Source organism: Xenopus laevis, chromosome 4S (genome assembly GCF_017654675.1).
Source record: "Xenopus laevis strain J_2021 chromosome 4S, Xenopus_laevis_v10.1, whole genome shotgun sequence".
Lineage (NCBI taxonomy): Eukaryota > Metazoa > Chordata > Amphibia > Anura > Pipidae > Xenopus > Xenopus laevis.
The window spans coordinates 61,776,481-61,796,059 of record NC_054378.1 but is presented as its reverse complement, the minus strand read 5'-3'; the positions used below and the strand labels follow the sequence as shown (position 1 = coordinate 61,796,059).

The following is a 19,579-nucleotide window of genomic DNA, read 5'->3' as shown; positions in this document are numbered from 1 at the left end:
AGTATAGTTCCACTGAGCTACATCCCAGTTCAGTTCAAACAAATACTAATTAAGCCAAAGTGACAGTGTATCCTGAGGCCATTCAGATGTCATGTTTTGCAATGAATAATTGCAGCTTGTGAACTCTGTTACACATTGCAGAATGCAGTCGGTAAAATTCACCTGGAAAAATAATTTGAACATATACAACTTTGTTATTCCTTTACAGAAAGTGAAAAAAAATATTGTTAGCAGTGTCTATTTTTCTTTATAAACATTCACTGTATAAACTGAAAAATGTTTCAAGATGTTGCATTCATTTGAAACACTGAACTAATATTTAGTTGTATAACCAATGTTTCTGAGAACTGCTGCACCTGTGTTTCATGGAGTCCCCCAACTTCTGACACCTGTTGCATTCCAAAATTCTGCATTTCTTGGTTTTGCCTCAGAAACTGCATTTTTGATGTCATTCCACATGTTTTCTATTGGATTAAGGTTTGAGGATTGGGCTGGCCACTCCATAAAGTCACTGCGCTATTACTAGCATGCAAAACATTTCCAATCTTAAATAATTGACACCTGTTTTTTTCACAGAATGAATGAGCTCACTAAACTCCACACTGATATTATTTGGAACAAGCTATTATTTTGAACACTGCTAATATTTGGAACAAGCCTAAATTAATGATTCAATTACACAGAATCAGCAGCATTCATGCAATGACTGCTGGGTCTGTTGGTTTACTATTACTCCACTACACCTACTAGTGAATTATTTGCCATGTAGAAATAGAATTTCTACCAAAAACAGTGATTGATCAGATAAGTAATGTCAGACTGCTATTATGCTGAACACAACTGTATATTGCAGTTTAATGTACTAGTAGGTGTAGTAGAGTAATAGAAAACCAACAGACCCAACAGTCATAAAGTGATGATTGGCGAGACACCACGAAATTCGTTAAGCGGATGGCCTCTTTATTCTGTTTGCGGAGGTTTTTAATTTTTGAAGATAAATTGAGATTTTTACGTAAGTGATGTTCTCTGGGGTGCACCGTGATTCAAGTATATTGCATGAACTATGGTAACTGCTTGGGATCACAGTACACGTGCAGCACAAAGAGACTATGTCAGCAGGTAAGTGTTCCCACTAAGACTGAATCTATACATATGTACAGGGTGATGAATAGAGTTGGGGGTGTCCTAGAGCTGCTCAGTGGGGATGCTGCAATACCTCATTTAAGGAAGAAAATGTATTTAATGCGTTCTCCTTGCAGATTATACCATAAAACATAATGAATATTTTTTTTTTCTTTGCAAATTAAACCTGAGCCTTTCTTTTTATTCCCATTTGCTCTGCATTAAACGTTTGGAAAAACAGTTTTCTTACATGACTTTATTTTGAAAACATATTGTTTTAAATAAATAAGCTATACAAGTACAGATAGTTAATATCTCTAAAATCTTTGCAATTTGGGGTAATATCACACAGGGCCACTACTTCCTGATGTTAATGACAGGTTAAGAATATCCCCTGGAGATGAAATGAAAGCAAGCAGTGGTAAGTATAAGGCCTTTCATCACTAGTACATGTAGCAGTGATCAAACAGTTTTAGGTGACATTACTCTTAAAGGCAATGTCATCTGATTTTGTTTTTGTCTCTGTTGCTGTTCTCAAGATATGCACATTTCTAAGCCACACACAAGGGTCACAAGCTGTGGTGGTTACAACTACGAACATTTCCCATCATTTAAGTAAATCGCGCATCTCTGTATCACTTCTGAGAGCCTTACCTGAGACAAAATGTGTGCACACTGTCACATTCTAGGATGTGGCCCTAAATAAAGGGAACAAAATGAATGTAGGCAGCTCTAATGGACAGTCCAGTGTCTCCAGGCCAACTCCAATTCCCTAGCTCACAAGTTCCGGCTGAATATTTATTCTCTGAAGGATCTCTTCAGGCATACAAAACACTGGATTAACAGGCTTGATTCTTTCTTCTCCCAGCAGAGATAACCCAGCAATACCAAACAGTGTATGGAATGGATCCACCTGAAAGCAAACAAAACATCATCTGAACTGAAGCATTCCAATATGCAACATAATGTACACAAGTATATGTATGTTACACGTGTGTTCACTGCAGTTGTTCATAATGTTGATCTGAAACACAAATAATACTTCCTCCCATCTGTCATCTGTAGTGTATTATCTACCTCACCTGTATTACTTTGGTAGAACATAACATTAGGGCATAAAAGAGGTTTATAACGTTACAAGATGAAGGCAAAGCTGTTGCAGTGGGTACAGAGATCTGAAGGTCGGCAAATAAAGTAACCTCTGAAAGGGGAAAGTAAAGCATGGAGTTTGATAGCAGGAAAAAGAATCAGCTGCCATCACCTCACTGGTTACTTGTTGCTTTTAATTCTTTATGACTAGGTTGGCCTTTTTCACTGGTCTGAAACACTTATTTTAAAAAATGTTACTTGAAGGGGGTTATTTATCAAAAACTGAATTTTTCAGATTTTTTATTTATAAATATAACGTCAGACCAAACTAGAATTAACGATTTGACCTTATTTATTAAAAAGTGAATCGGGGGGAAAACTTGATAAAATCGAGCAAAAACCTGAATCATATGAGTTTTTCCCCCACATTGTACGTTTTTTCCGAAAAAGTAGGATTTTTGAGCAAATTCCAGCACAGACCACAGAAACTTTCAAATAGGATAGGGACCTCTCCCATTGACTTACATACAACCTCAGCAGGTCTGAGATTTTCAGATTCAGACTTTTTGCAGCATTGGGCTTTAATAGTTGCTAAAAAAAAAACAGAAAATTCAAGTTTTGCCCCAAAAAGCCTTACCAGAGTTTAGTGAATAACCCCCGAAATGTCCGGTTTGTTTCTAATAATTTGCTCTCTCCAGCCCTAACATCATTTCATATCGTAACTAATGCCAGACCAATCAGCCACTTGTTTTCTCTACATGATGTAACAGATTCTAACTGTGAATAAGAATATTTCAGTTATAATTAGCAATAGTCTTCTGCAGTTATAAATCTGGGCAACTTGCCTTACTGAAAAGTGAAGTTCTAAGAGAAAAAAAGTGAAAAAAAGACACTAAATAACATACCATGTCTCCTGGCCTATCAGCAAAACCTCCGGTCTCTTCATCTTGGCAAGCCAACACAAATAAGCGCAGCTTCTCTCTATCAATCCAATGGAGTCTTCCAATAATTTTTAAGGAAGCCAACACCCACCAGGAATAGCATACATCTGGTAGCTGAAAAAATATAAATCCGGTATGGTAAGAACACAAACATGCCTAGAAAGCAGATATCTTAATAATATTAATTCATTAATATTTCAAAGGGCAATAGTTCGAGCTATTCTCTCCCTAAAGCAGTTCAACTGGCAGATACATTAGATCACATCGAGAGGGGGTTAGATGCCTTTTTAGAAGTGAGAAAAGATGAGGCAAGTATTAACTGATCTTAAAGAAACAGTTCAGTGTAAAAATAAAAACTGGGTAAATAAATAGGCTGTGCAAAATAAAAAATATTTCTAATATAGTTAGTTAGCCAAAAATGTAATGTATAAAGGCTGGAGTGACTGGATGTGTCACATAACAGAATAGAACACTACTTCCTGCGTTTCAGCTCTCTAACTCTGAGTTAGTCGGTGACTTTATACATCACATTTTTTCCTAACTAACTATATTGAAAAAAGTTTTTATTTTGCCCAGTTTTTAATTTTACACTGAACAATTCCTTCAATGCCCCTTTTATCATCATAATGATTTACAGTGGCAGCAAGTTACACAGAGCTTTACAATAATGTATAACAAAAAGAAGTATTACAATAATGTAACAAACAAAGGTTACAAATATAACTAGGACTGGAGAGCCTTGCTGACAAAAGCATACAATCTGTTTAGAGTCAGAAAAGAGCCTTCTCTAAGGTAAACTGGAGATTACTTCAGATAGGGCTACATTCCTGTATATCAGTTTTTGAGTTTGAGCCCCCCCCCTTCGATAGCCAACCTTTTGTCAGGCCCCACCTGATCATAAGAAACAGTGCTGCATCAGCTATTCAGTTATAGTCCCAAGATTATCTAGTACTTTCTTGTGTACCATGGAAACCACTGTTCTAGAACAACTAGAAGGCAGGTGAAAAGTTGAAATGTGTCTTTTTCAACCTCATCTGCTATGAAGAATTATGAAAAAATTCTGACAAACACTGAAATAAATGCAAATGCTTGTAAAGGAAACAATTAGGATTAATCTTCATTATTTTACAGACCTTTTCAGGTCGCCCGTTGAGCCCACCAGATGGCAGTTGTCGCTCACAAAGCCACCAGCCTAGCAAGTCTGCATTTACTTGGTGCAACTGGTCTGTTATGGCCAAGAAGCCCGTGCAACAATAGATCTAAAATTAAAAACAGAAAGTGGCAATTTATTATAAAGCGTTTGTTAATTAAGGTAAAAAACACACTTTATTGCATAAACTATATTATAAAAGACTGAAGAAGGAACAAAAAAAGGGGCCATTTAGATTCTGACTTAAAATGAAAACCTTACAAGTATTCTATTGTAAAATGTGGTACAGTACCAAAATCAGAACATATTTTTACTCATTTGCACTTAGTTGCCTCTTTTACCTTATAATTAAAAGCAATAGGTGAAAACAGGCTCTCGACCTACAATATTTGCAAATGATCCAGTACAGGTATGGGATCCATTATCAGGAAACCCGTTGTCCAGAAAGCTTAGAATCTTCCATAGACTCAATTTTATCCAAATAATACAAATTTTAAAAAAAATATTTCCTTTTTCTCTGTAATAATAGAACAGTACCTTGTACTTGATATAATACTTATTGGAGGCAAAACCAGCCTATTGGGTTTATTTAATGTTTAAATTATTTTCTAGTAGACTTAAGGAATGAAGTTCCAAATTACAGAAAGATCTATTATCCAGAAAACCCCAGTTCCAGAGCATTCTGGATAACAGGTCCCATACCTACATCAACACACTGAAAACTTAAAGAGACTGCAGTGAAATGTTGATTACAAAGATGCCCCAAGCTTCTTGTAGGTACATAGGGAAAGTGATTAAATAAATACAGCAATATGCATGATAAAGCAGATGCATTACTTAAGCAATACTATTTGTAGCCAGCAGTATAATTACAACAAGAAAAGCAGATTGCACATTGCAATAAACACCTGCTTATCCTTCTCATAAACAGAGATGGAAGAATATCCTGTACCCATTCTTATAACTGTTGTCCACAATTGATTCAGCAGTATAATTGGTTTTCTTGTGGTTATTTTGTGTTTGCAATGTTGTTTTTAATTGTTTCAAAGAGGTTTTCATGCAAACCAGATAATGGGTTTAGAGAGAATGTTTGTGTTTAGCCATTTAAACAATATTTACAATTTGGTTTAATTTAATAAAAAAACTAATTATCATTTTCAAAATATCTACCTGTAAAGGTAGTTCTGAATAAAGTCTTAGGTCTCCTCACCCTGTCAGTCAGAGGACCTTCAACGTAGTCACAATGCAGGATGGCACAGGTATTGCTTTATAATGTGCATGTCCATTCTTTCCTGCTACTCATTAATCCGATTGGCTGAATCACTTCAGCCGATCAGATCCACTGCATGGACATTCAATTGAATGCAGTATAGCAATCAGTATCTGCGCTTCCTCTGCTCTGTCTGTCTCATCATTCTGATGTGGCCTGGACCTTACACAGTCAGCGCTACCTTTGCAGATACTTAAAAAATGCACACATTCGAATTTTAATCCCCCTATTCAAATGTACATTTGAATGTGAGCCATTTGAAGATGTTAATAGCCTTCCTGACATTCGCGTTTTCTTTTTCAGGAGAAAATTTGATTCGTACGAATCAAATACAATTCGAATTTTCGACAAATACAATACGAATTTTCAGGTCGGAACTATTCGATCGAATATTAGCCATTCGAATTTTAAAAAACTCGAATTCGAAATTTGACCTTTTATAAATGGGCCTCTAAATATATTGTTTAAATGGGCAAATTTGTCTATATTAAAAAAAACCTTAATAATGTTGACCATCCATGTAAGCTTATATTAAATCTACCTTAGAGACAAATTATTGCTTTGCACATTTGTAAGAGTCTGCTTTCTAGGGCACGTTCTTTGGTTTCTAGTCTGCAAATACAAATGACATGTTATTCTGTATACAGAAAGACTTCTTACCTGCCCTGCATGGGATTCCGAACCTGGCCTGCAACCAAAACCGCCATCAAAGTTCATACAAGATAAAACAAATTCTATGGCTTTTTCTATGTTAACAGCATCCAGCCTGCCCTGCAAGAAAAATTTACAACCTTTATTAGAGCCAAAGTAAATCACTACTGCAATTTTTTGTTAGTATATTACCCGGATCCACAATTAAAACCTAGCCCAAAAAACACACACCATTTCCAGCTACTATAATAAATAAATAATATTTTAGGCACATGTAGCGTTTTTTATTAACCCTTTCCCATGTCTGATATTTCACTTTGCCTTCTGTGACTAAAATGGAAAACATTTCAGTCATGCTATATGATCCAACTGTGAGTGTGGAGTGATTTGCAATGACTACCTCAATATATATATCTGCTTGCCAATTCACAGGAAATTCTCGTGTACATTAAAATGTTCAGAAATATTGATGTTGATGCCTAGATTCCAGTAACTGACACATTTCTATGGATTTTTATAGGAAAATGTCAGTATTTCTTTAAATAATAAGAAATGGTGCAATGAGTTGTGCTTTCTTGTAATACCATCTTGTTGGAAGATAATTAGATATATCACTTGAACACTGAAAAGACATAGATTATACATTGATTTTAAATAGGCAGAAATGAACCACAGCATGAGCACAGGGCTACCTATCTTCATCAAGCCTTTATATACACAAGTAGCAAGGAATGGAGTTTTTTCTAAAAAAAAATAAATAAATAATAGCCCTCCCCAACTGTGACATCGTGCATTTTCATGCATCTCACAATGTGACGACTACGTCGCTGGTCAGCAAACATTAAGGCTTTCTAACAAAGGAACATATTGTGGCATTCTGCAAATCTCATTTATAAGAAATGCACATCTAACTTACCAAAAGGGCAAGTGTTGCAACAGCACAGAAAGAGAATCGTGTATCAATTTCTCCTGCAACAAGAGAAGATCAATATTAATTTTCAGAATGTTAAAGAGTCAATGTACTGGGCATGGAAAGATTATCTGGTTACTGAAATATAATTTTAACTGTATCTTAATTGTTTGTTATTCTAATTTGGGATTGAAAAACTGACATGTAAAGAAAAACCAAGGTTTATAAAAGATTATGATTAGAAATGCTGTATTTTTATACTGAATTTACTACACAAGCCCTATAACAGTAATAATTCACGTCTTAAAGGAGAAGGAAAGGCTAAAACTAAATAAGCTTTATCAGAAAGGTCCATATAAATACACCAGTAAACCTCAAAGTAATGTTGCTCTGAGTCCTCTGTCAAAAAAAAACACTGCATTACTTTCCCTCTATTGTGTACACATGGACTTCTGTATCAGACTTCCTGTTTTCAGCATAAACCTCCAGGGCTAGGGCTTGAGCATGCTCAGTTTGCTCCTCTCTCCCTCCCCCCTGCTGTTATCTGAGCCCAGAGCTATGAGTGAGCAGGGAGAGACTCAGGCAGGAAGTGATATCACACCAAGCTATGGCAGCTGCTATCCTAAACAAACAGAGAGAGCTTCAAGAGCGGTTTACACAGATATGATAAAGCATTCTGCAGAATATAGTGTTATAGCTTGCACTATTGTGGCTAATCTATTGGCAATAAACTACTTTGGTAGCTTTCCTTCTCCTTTAACGTTATCCACAGCAGCTCACCATCTTCTGGTCTTGCTAGGCGGTCATTCTACCATTTGAGCTCTAATTGCACTACGCACTTTTAGTGTACTCTGGGCAGCTTAAAGTTAAAGCCAGCTCTGGCATAGAAAATGAACAATCTGCACGAATTAGTTATGTTATTTTGTGGCTTTGTATACATATGCTCTTCACCAGAAAAGTAATTAGGGACCTACCATCTTTTGAATCACAGATCTTTACTGGTCAATATAAACTGTGAGGGCCTTGAGCTGGTACACAATCCCAAAAACTGAGATGTAGTATTTTTAGTGTATTGGTTTGTTGAGCTTTTTTTAAAGATGAAATTGCTTTAGCAAGTAAAAGAAAATATTTTACCCCATTTGTCTCCAGCAAACGATCCATCTTCTTTTTGAAGGCTTTGCACATAATCAACTATTTTATTGCTGTCAACTGCAGAAAGGCTATCATACAATGTGAGGATCTGAGGGTAGAAATAAGGGAATCAGAACAGGCAGTTAAAACAAGGCCTGAAAAAACACCCTTAAAAGGGAATCACTGCATTTATAAAAAAAATCCACTAAAATGTATCGGATGCTTACTACATTATTTTCACGCATAGGTTTTATTCATATAGCTTTTAAGATTTATATAGTTCATTAATGTGCTTTCACAACATAACACATTTTTTTTCAAACAACTAAATCATATATTTGTCAGTACTGCATTGGTAGATCTGCTTTTGGGTCTACTGCAGCCTGGGGTGAATTCATCAATGTAAAGGGTGTAAATGCATGTCCATGTCTGTGATGCTTATACAGGAAAAAGCACTGCTGTTCTTTTCTCCATGCTTGGGCCAAAAAATATGGCTTTTCAATTGCACTCCATCTTCAAACACAGAGCATTGCAGCCCAAACCATTAAAGGGGTTGTTCACCTTCAAACACTTTTTTCCCTTCAGTTGATTTAGATAATTCTCAATAAATAAAAACTTTTTCCAATTACTTTTTATTTTCTATGTGGGACTGTTTTTCTAATATTGAAGTGTAAAGTTCATTTTTTTCCTTCTAAAGCAGCTCTGGGAAGGGAGAATCATCGACTTTTTAAACTGTTCTAAATTGATACATTTGTTATTTTTGTCCCTACTGAGCAGAATCCCTAAGTTTCATTAAATGCAGCAGTTAAAATTGATACAATAGTTGCTAATATTGATACAATAGTTGCTAATATTCCAGATACTGCTCAGAAATGTAGCAGCTAGTATCAACTATGTAGCAAAGTATAACAGTTCAGAATGCTCCTAAATCACTGAACTGCCAGACTGAAACACTACAGACAGGAAAATTAAACTTTAAACTTACATTTTGGGAAACCGGTAAAAAATAACAGATGGAAAGCAATTGAATAAAAGTCTTTGTTTATGGAAACAATCTGAAAACAACTCAACTAGAAAAAGTGTTTGGAAGGTGAACAGCCCCTTTAATATAAATACCAGGTGTCAGAGCGACCCATCCAAATGCTAAATGGAAGGTAACATTTAAGAAGAAAAGGCAACGTACCTGCACAGCACTTAAGGTATACAAAAGATGGGGATCATGACCAATACTAGCACTAAATCCACCACAATCATGTTGGCATGATTTTATAAATGCTAGTATCTCTTCTTTGTTCATGCGCTGCAGCTCTCCCATGAGGTCCATAACAGTCAGGCCCCAGTAGATGCCACTCATCCGTAAATACTCTGACATACAGTATTCCTGAAATGAGAAATTCATGCTGAATATGGAAACCCCAAAATATAGAAGAGATTACATTTTGTACTATTATTTTGTTCATAAAAAATGTGTGTATTTCAGACTTCCTAGTGCACAGATTTTAGTCTTTTTTAGATTTTAGTTTTAGTTTTTTGTTCCCTCAAGGGTCCACTGAGCTGTGCAGGATCTATGCCATTCTCCCTATTTCTTTCCAAATTTACTTCACTACAATCACTTACCAGTAGCCAACCTGAAACACAAAATTCCACCCGTTTCCTATGCACCTTATTATAGAAATGAAAATCTGCCAAAACAATACAAAATATCCATAGCATGTATTAATTATTGTGTCCTTGGATTGATACAAGAGGAGGAATAGCAGAATGAGCAAAAATGGGTTTACAAAGCACCTATTGAACCTATTACCATAAACATGGACTACACTAAAATATACAGTGAAAGCCTACAGCTAACAGGAGAGTTCAGAATAGCTCAAATATACAAGTACCCACAAATCTGCACTAGGTGTATCATCATTTTTTTACTCCATAGATGGTAGCATCACATCCTATCTAAGAAGATGGCAAGAAGCATGTAAATAGGATGCAGGCTAGTATTGGCTGTCAGCGGACATGCTCCTGATCAACAATCTCTGCAGTTTATAATAAAGCTTTCATTGCTGAGAAAAGCAAGGGCAATATTTAAGCATAGTGCATTTAAAGATGCAGCCGTTTCTCATAAAAACCTGTAGGTAAAATATTATATAAGAGTCTATAAAAGAGACACAGCTGTTGTAACAATGAACAGAACAAGAGAAAAAAAGAATAGTCATTGGACACCTCACATTTTTATTTTGTATGGGAATGTGATACATACATAATCATCCTTTTTAGCTCCATAAGACTCAATGTACTGTGCGTGCTTTTCAACAAGAACCGTTTTTGGTGCATCCGATTTGATAGTAACATCCTTCTGTGGTGTTCCCTTTAAAAAATAAAACATAGAAGCATTGTTTACATATCTAAAGTAAGTAGAGGTATTTGTTATGGTATTTAAAGATACACTGTGACAAAAGTCAAAATAATCACGACATAACGAAACAATAGTTTAGACAAAATGCAGTACCTGCATGTTCATTTGTCTTTAGAGTAATTGTTTTAATAAAGAAACTGTAACGGAAGAAATACATATAAAAAATAGAAAAATACATGAAAACTAATAAGCAAGGCAAAGGCTACTGAGAGGTAACTGAAAGCAATGGGAAAATGTAAGAAACAGTCTGTGTTTTCTCATCTGTGCTCCTCTATGTTGCATGATCGTGTTCAGGATTTCAGTGTTTTATTACAACTCATGCCCTTGTTTTATTTACTTGTATTCTTTCCTCTACATATCTGTGTTTCCAGTATCATTGGCTGCCACAGAACCACAAACCCCATGTTTAACAGTTGGAAAGGTGTTTTTGTCATGAAATTGTATTCCTTTTTATTTAAATAAAAATGTTATGTCAATAAGTTAAATGTTTACTTCATTAGATTATAGCACTTGTTTCCAAAAGGCCTCTGGCCCCTCCATACGCCGTTTTACATAACTCGTGTTGAGAAGGTTGTGAGTCTTCCTCTCTTCCATACAAATTATATATGTGCAACAAATACTGAAAATTTGTCTTACCTGAAATTTTCTTTTTCTTGAGTCCGTAAGGCAGCACAAACACTTGGGAAATACTCCGATCCAATTCCTGGTCGGACAGAAAAAGGCACAGCCAATAAAAACATGCCTATAAGAGCCCCCCCCTCCTGACTCCCAGCAGTGTTAATTATCAAGCTACATGGAAGTAATAAAAAACTACACAATCAGTTTAATGCAATATTTCTCTTTAATAGGGAGGGATTATTGTGCTGCCTTACGGACTCAAGAAAAAGAAAATTTCAGGTAAGACAAATTTTCAGTTTTCTTATCGTCCTCCAGGCAGCACAAACACTTGGGATTTAGCAAGCTTCTATGGGAGGGACATTAAACTATAACTGAAGAGCCGCTTCCAACACTCTGCTGCCAAAGGCTGTATCCTGAGAGGCTGCGATGTCTAACCGATAATGTTTGACAAACGTATGGACATTGCTCCAAGATGCTGCTCTGCAGATCTCATTTATATCTACAGATGATTTCTCAGCCCAAGACGTGGAAACAGCCCTCGTAGAATGGGCCTTTAGCTGAGAAGGAGGCTCTTTTCCCGCTGTACAGTATGCAAAAGATATCGTATTCTTTACCCATGAAGCAATGGTGGACTTTGCAGCTTTTTCTCCTTTTCTTTTTTGTGAGAATAGCACAAATAAATGGTCTGAAGATCTGAATGGTTTTGTTTTGTCGATATATTCTGACAGACATCTGTGTACATCTAGAGTACCCAGCTTCTTCTGTTTTGAATCTTCCTTCTGATGATCAAAGGCAGGCAAAATTATTTGAGCATTTATGTTTGCTGAAGAACCAACTTTAGGAGTAAAGTATGGTAGAGTCCTTAGAACTACTTTGTCTTGAAAAAAGGTAGTATATGGGGGATCTGCCGCTAATGCTTGTAGCTCGCCTATCCTCCTTGCTGATGTAATAGCCACCAGAAAAGCCGTTTTCCATGACAGATGTTTTAACGATGCAGATTGTAATGGTTCAAATGGACTTTCAGATAATAAAGACAAAACTAAATTCAGATCCCATGGGGGCACCACTGAGCGAATTCTTGGCCTAATCTTTGAGACTGCCTTCAAAAAACGTTTGACTAGTGGATCTATCGCCACATTTTTTGACAAAAAATATGAAAGCGCTGAAACTTGTACTTTTAATGTATTGGGTTTTAGCCCTTTTGAAAAACCATCTTGAAGGAACTGCAAAATTCCAGATATAGGACAACTTTTTGCTGCCAAACTATTTTTTGAGCACCATGAGGAAAATACTTTCCAAACCCTTCTATAGACTCTTGTTGTAGAGGGTTTTCTAGAAAGGATTAAGGTATCTACGACCTCTTGGGAAAGACCTTTATCACTCAATAATTCCCTCTCAATCTCCATGCCGCTAAATTCCATCTGGCTGGATCCGGATGCTTTATTCTGTTCTGAAAAAGAAGATCCTCCTTCCATGGAATTTTCCAGAATTCCCCCTTGGATAGGAACATTAGCTCTGAAAACCAAATCCTCCTGGGCCAAAAAGGAGCGATCATGATCACTGATGCTTGATCTTGTCTGATCTTCTGCAGGACTCTCTGTATCATAGGTAGCGGTGGAAAAATGTAAGCTAGATTGAACTACCATGGTATCGACATTGCATCCACACAAGTTGGGTTGTCCGCCTTTGTTAATGAACAAAACTGATGAAGTTTTCTGTTCCTTCTCGATGCCATCAGGTCTATTTGAGGCAACCCCCATTTCTCCACTAACTGCTGAAAAACTTTGTTGTTCAGCTCCCATTCTCCTTGTCTCATGGTTACTCTGCTGAGTGAATCCGCTAACAAGTTGTCCACTCCTTTTATATGTACCGCTTTGATGGATTGTAGATTCCATTCTGCCCAGCTCATGATCTTCCGGCATTCTTTCATTAATAAGGGAATCCTGGTCCCCCCTTGTCTGTTGATATATGACACAGTCACTTGATTGTCTGAGTGAATTAGGACATGCTTGTCCTTGATCTGTTTTTTGAATTTCCCTAATGCTAACTTGACAGCCCTCAGCTCCCTGAAATTTGACGAACGGGTCTTTTCCCATGGTGACCATCTCTTCTGTATCATCTTCTCTTCTAAATGAGCACCCCATCCTGAGGCTGATGCATCCGTTGTCAATGACAGATACTTCGGATTCCTGAAGGATTTCCCTTGGGACAGTCTCTTTCTGTCGCACCACCAAAGCAGTTCCTTCTTCAGGTCGACAGAGACCTTGAAGTTCTTGTCCAGGGAAACTATCGAGTGATCCCATTTCCGAAGAATTTCTTGTTGAAGGGGGCGAATATGTGCTTTCGCCCAGGGAATTGCAACTATGGCAGCTGTCATCAGACCCAGAACTCTCATCGCTTTTCGGAAGGAGACTATATGAGAACGTCTGAGTTCCTGAATCGACGCATACAGGGAATTCACTTTGTCTGCAGGAAGAAACAGTTTCATTTCTATGGTGTCTATCAAAAAACCTAAGAACTTTGTTAAGGTACTTGGTTGCAAATTTGATTTTTCGATGTTTAAAATCCAACCATGTTCTTTTAGCATTGTTAAAGTTAGATCTCGATGCAGAAGAAGTTCCTTTTCGGAAGCTGCTTTTACTAGCCAGTCGTCCAAATAAGGGATTACATATATCCCTTGTTTTCTGAGGGCTGCGGCCAGTACCACCACCACCTTTGTGAATACCCTCGGGGCCGAAGTAATCCCAAATGGAAGTACTTTGAACTGCAGATGATGTAGTGCTGACTTTAGATATACTGCAATCCGAAGAAATTTCCTGCTGGACGGATGAATCGGAATGTGGAGATACGCATCTTTTAGATCGATTGAGATCATGACATCTTCTTCTTGAAGAACATTGATCGCTGACTTGATAGTCTCCATCCTGAATTTTTCCTTCTTGATAAATTGATTTAGGTACTTCAGATCTATTACTAGTCTGAATTTTCCCCCTGGCTTTGGTACTAGAAATACATGAGAGTAAATGCCCTCTCGAAACTCCGAAGGAGGCACTGGTTCCAACACCTTCATTGAAATGAAATCTGTTATCGCTTTTTCTATCGCTTCTTGTTTTGTGACATTTCTTTTTATGTGATTGACACAAAATTTTGGTTTTGGAGGTGATTGGAAAGCTATGTAATATCCTTTTCTTATTATTGAGCGAACCCACATGTCCGATGTGGTCTTTTCCCATGTCGTAAGAAAATAGGTCAGTCTTCCGCCTACTTCTTCTTGACCTCTGGCGTCAGAAGTTTGTCCCCTTCCTTTGATTATCATCTTTCTTCTGAAAGGAATCTTTTGGTACACTTCTGGGTTTAAAGTATCTGTTTCTGAACCCAGAATTTCTTCCTCTGTCTCCATCTCTGAAGGGTCTTCTGAAAGAAGATGATCTAGTAGGAGATCTTCTTGAAGAGGAACGAAAAAAATTATTCCTTTGGTTTTGAGGTCTATCTTGTGGTAGGTTTTTTCCTTTTCCTGCCACTAAATTCTCCAACAATTTATCCAAGGAACTCCCAAAGAGTCTACCTGGCTCAAATGGCATGGATATAAGCCTGTTTTTTGAAGCTGAATCCGCTGCCCAAGCTTTCAGCCAAAGGGCTCTTCTACCAGCTGTAGCCATAGCCATGGTTCTTGCCCCCAGTTTTAACACATCTACTGCCATATCACACAAGAAGTCAGACGCCATCTTAATAGGATATAACATATCAAGAATATCATCTCTTGAAGTCCCCGCATCGATCTCTTCTTCTAGAGAATTAAGCCAGTATTTTAAAGACCTTGACACGGAAACGGCTGCAATAGCTGGTTTACATGTACTGGAACCAGTCACATAAGCTCTTCGAAGAGAACATTCAGCCCTTCGATCCATCTGGTCTTTTATCCCTGATTCTTCTACAGGGATTGTTGTTCTTTTTGCTAATCTAGCGACAGGAATATCTACTTTAGGGGGGTTTCCCCAAGTCCCGATATCCTCTGTGTCAAAGGGGAACATCAATTTAAATCTTTTGGGCACATCAGTTTTTTTCCCCGGACACTGCCATTCTTGCTCTAACAGCTTCTTAATTGAGTCGATGTCTCTTTTTGACCCACTACCTTCCTAACTTCCTTTATCAGTTTTGAGATCTTTTCAACTGAAAAAGAAAAAGGTCATCTTTTTTATCTGTTTTAGATGAGGATGAGGACGAATCTGAATCATCTACTTTACTAGATTCCACCTCAGAATCAGAGGACTGACAGACTTCAGGAGCCTCCACAGAAGTTGTAGGTGTTGAGGATTTTATTTCAGTCATTGTTTCAGAAAGAAAACTTTTAAACCACGCAACAAACTTCTGTTTTGAAATAGTATCCTTTGCAGCTGGGTTTAAACATGTCTCACATTTAGAGTGCTTACAACTTTCTGGCAATGGCTGATTACATTGAGCACACACATTGTGCTTTGCTTTTCTCCTCCTCTTCCCCAATCTAGGTGTGTCAGACATCTAGAATAAAGGATAATAATGACAATTTAGTATTTGTCAATATTTAAGCATTTTTACATGACCTGGCTGGACTAGGCTACTAACAAGTACCTTATGCAGCCTTATCAGAACCTGCAGCCTGGTAGCTCCGAATGCAGGATCAATGGAGACGGCAGCCAGAAGAGGCTCCTCATTAGGGTATAAATAGCTGTTAATTGCTAATTCCCCAAAAAAAAAAAAAAAAAAACACCCTATAAGGGCTCCTTTACTCGCCAAGCCGGTTTTCCACAGGCTCCGAATTTGCCACGAGCGCTGCTGTCTACGAGCGGCTGCTGGTGACGTCATCAATGCGCGTCAACCCACGAAGCGCCGCACGCTTGTGAGGAAACTGCGGACCTGACAAGCCTTCGGATACAGGCGAGCCAACTCTATCCACACAGGGGATACACGGGCTGCGTTCACTATGTCAGGTATGCCTAAGGGACCCGTCCAATCCCCCTGAGAGACCCACCCTCGGGTGGTTTCTCATACGGCCCTCAGACCTAATCCTAGTCTGGATCTTCGGACCACCGGTCCAGTTGATCTTCCTACTGGAACAGGACAGAAAAAAACACTGCTGGGAGTCAGGAGGGGGGGCTCTTATAGGCATGTTTTTATTGGCTGTGCCTTTTTCTGTCCTACCAGGAATTGGATCGGAGTATTTCCCAAGTGTTTGTGCTGCCTGGAGGACGATAAGAAAACTGCACAATTGAACATGAATGGTCCAACACCACTCCCATGTCAGTCTAAATCCTCCTGCTGGTCCTTTGTAGTAATATGAGGGTTTACATTTGCATTTTGGGCCAGCATTCGAGCAGTTCTCTCTGTGAACTTCCCAGTTCCACTTCACTGGCATTTTTTAATGACATTGCAGACAGTAAAAATTGCGAGCTGGAAGCAGTTTGCAATCTTTTAATAGCTTCCCTTTCTTTGTAGGCATCAATTAGCTTCAAAGCTGTGTTGAGGGCCCTATGGTTGTTGAGTAACAGCACAATGTTTGGGACATCCAATACATCATTATGCTCTGCAACTGTCAACAGGTGACAACTCCTAATAACTATTAAGGTCATTAGGGTCAGGGACTATACAAAAACAATATTTACCACTGGACAAGTGGAAGGGTCTAACCTTTTGCACATGTGACAATTACTATTTTCTTTGTTCCTCTGTTTAAATGTTTCTGCAATTAAGGGGCAGATTTATCAAAAATCGAATGTGATATTTTCCTCGATTCAAATTTTTTTGCACCCAAACTCACACATTTGAGTTATATTTTTGAAAACTGGAATGTCTGTGAGTTAATAAGAATTATTTTTTTTCGAAATTTGAATGTAAAAATTCGTTTTTTATCCGAAAACTCGATCATTTCAAGTTTTTGGAATATAAATTCGATTTGTTCAGGTTTTTTGGGACATGAACGCGATCGTTAAGAGTTTTTTCCCCGGTCGTTTTTCATGCAAGGTTTTGACATTCGGATTTTTCCATAAACACGCAAACATTCGAAATCCGAGTTTATCCGAGGTAGAAAAACCCTCACACAACTTACAAATTAGATTCTTGATAAATATGCCCCCAAATGTAACTGTGCATTTGCAAATATCATGTCATGTAAACGCGATCATTCCTGCAGTAGTTGTTTACTACTGCTCACTTCCAAAATTAACTGATTATGTAATTTGGCAGAGGGGTGCTAAAATTTTTTACAACGCTGAAGTCAGTAGCCTCCAAACTGCCTGCCAAACTCCATTGAAGCTTTTTGCATTCAACTGTATATGTAACTTCAAATCAAGTCAAGTTTTATTGTCATCTCTACTGGATACAAGTACACAGTGATTTGCATATTAATGGGATTTACAAAACACTGTCAGGCTAGCCCAAAAATAACAATAGGTGCAAGTAAAGCACGAAATGAGCAAAAATTGTTTCTAAAAGAAAGTGTATATTATGACATATATTAACATTAAGGGGTTGTTCACCTCAGAGTTAACTTTTAGTATGATGTAGCGAATTATATTCTGAGAAATTGCAATTGGTTTTTTATTTTTTATGGTTTTTTGAGTTATTTAGCAGCTCTCCAGTTTGCAATTGCAGCAGTCTGGTAGCTATGGTCCAAATTACCCTAGCAACCATGCATTCATTTGAATAAGCAGCCTTAATAGAAACATGAGTAATAAAAAGTAGAAATAACAATACCATTGTAGCCTTAAAGAGCATTTGTTTTTTAGGTGGGGTCAGTGACCCCCATTTGAAAATGGTAATTTAAAAAGTAAAAATTAGGGACAAATAAAAAGATGCTTAGAATTGGTCATTCTATAACACACGGGGGGCAGAGTTATCAAGGGTCGAATTTCGAAGTGTAAAAAACGTTGAAATTCAACCATCGAATGGCATTACTTCGATATTTCGAAGTTGAAGGTTTTTTTTTATCGAATTTGGCCATATTCAGTCGAAGTAAAATTGTTTGATTGTACGATGAAACCCTTGAATCGAACGATTTAATCGATCGATTTTATTCTGACTTCTAAAATCGCAGCCAAATGTTAGCTATAGGTTCTAGGAGGTCCCCATAGGCTAACATAGCAATTCTGCAAGGTTTAAGGTGGCGAAGTCGAACTTTTTTAAAGAGACAGTACTTCGATTTTCGAAGTGTCAAACTTTTTTTACTTTGAATCAAAGTTAAATTTAGGCCTATTCGATGGTCAAAGTACCCAAAAATGAGTTCAAAATTCAACGTTTTTAAATTCGAAAATTCACTTCGACCCTTAGTAAACGTGCCCCTAAAAGTTAACTTAAAGGTGAGCCATCACATTTAAATACTGAGATACATTTGAGATGCGAGTTTGAGTACATTTAAATGCAGGAGCTGATTCCATATTGTACCTGGTTCTACAGGCCAGATCTGCTGGGGTTTCTTCCCAAACACAAGCCTCCTTTTTTATTGCAATTGATGATAAAATAAATGCACACACCATGTAGTTATCTATGTACTTAGGTGAGTGAGTTCCATTAAACAGAAATAAAGCTTGCTCCCTAATCAAGTGCTGCCCATGGATTCATTAATGTTCATAGACTTTGGTGACTGCTTGACGGTATCTTTCTCCTAATTTGACAATTAAAAAGCGTCACACAGTGCAGGGGCGAGTGGCAAGAGCCCACAATGCAACACGTCGGAGAGCTATGGAAAGTACCATTCATGAATAGAGGTTCCTGAATTTAACAAGAATACAGTTAAAGCGAATGACTATTATAATTAATAACTGCGCTCATTAGAAAGGCAACAGGAACAATGGCAAGGGCTGATAGAGAGGAACGCAACAGAAGAACACGCAGGAGGCCACACAGGCGTGCAGCTAAAAGGGAGAAAATGCAACACAAACATTCCATAGTCACAACGAACGTCTATGCTTCTAATGATTGTTTTCTTTAGGAGAAAATGATTTCTATAAAAACCTCACCATGTCAGGGCAGGGCGGAACCACCTGTACGCTGACGTCACTAGACTACGGGCCAGCGGATTGGTAGAGTGCTTCATTTTGCTGCCTAGAGCAGTGCCTGCATAGAGAACATTTAGCTGGCCGAGTCTTTGCCTGCATAATAGTGTAGTAATACGTTTGGCATGGTGACGTGCTTATAAACGTAGCCCTGGAAAGAAATGTATGTTTTATTAGCAAGTGCAATGCATGTGTGAAAATGACTGTTCCTGCTGTGACACGCTCTTGCTTAAGCGCATATATAGGAGCAAGTCCTCAGG

General features: G+C 37.7%; 1 protein-coding gene across 1 annotated transcript; it reads right to left on the bottom strand.

Moving 5' to 3' along the window:
• Positions 1-1,368: 1,368 nt before the first annotated feature.
• On the bottom strand, positions 1,369-19,309 carry rabggtb.S (Rab geranylgeranyltransferase subunit beta S homeolog; the record flags this gene model as incomplete). The annotated part of the gene is given in 9 exon segments (NM_001095822.1): positions 1,369-2,035; positions 3,117-3,266; positions 4,286-4,411; positions 6,233-6,343; positions 7,140-7,192; positions 8,268-8,373; positions 9,448-9,645; positions 10,519-10,626; positions 19,284-19,309. Coding segments are annotated over 9 exon segments (996 nt in total). The 3' UTR covers positions 1,369-1,894.
• Between the last annotated feature and the right edge of the window lie 270 nt (positions 19,310-19,579).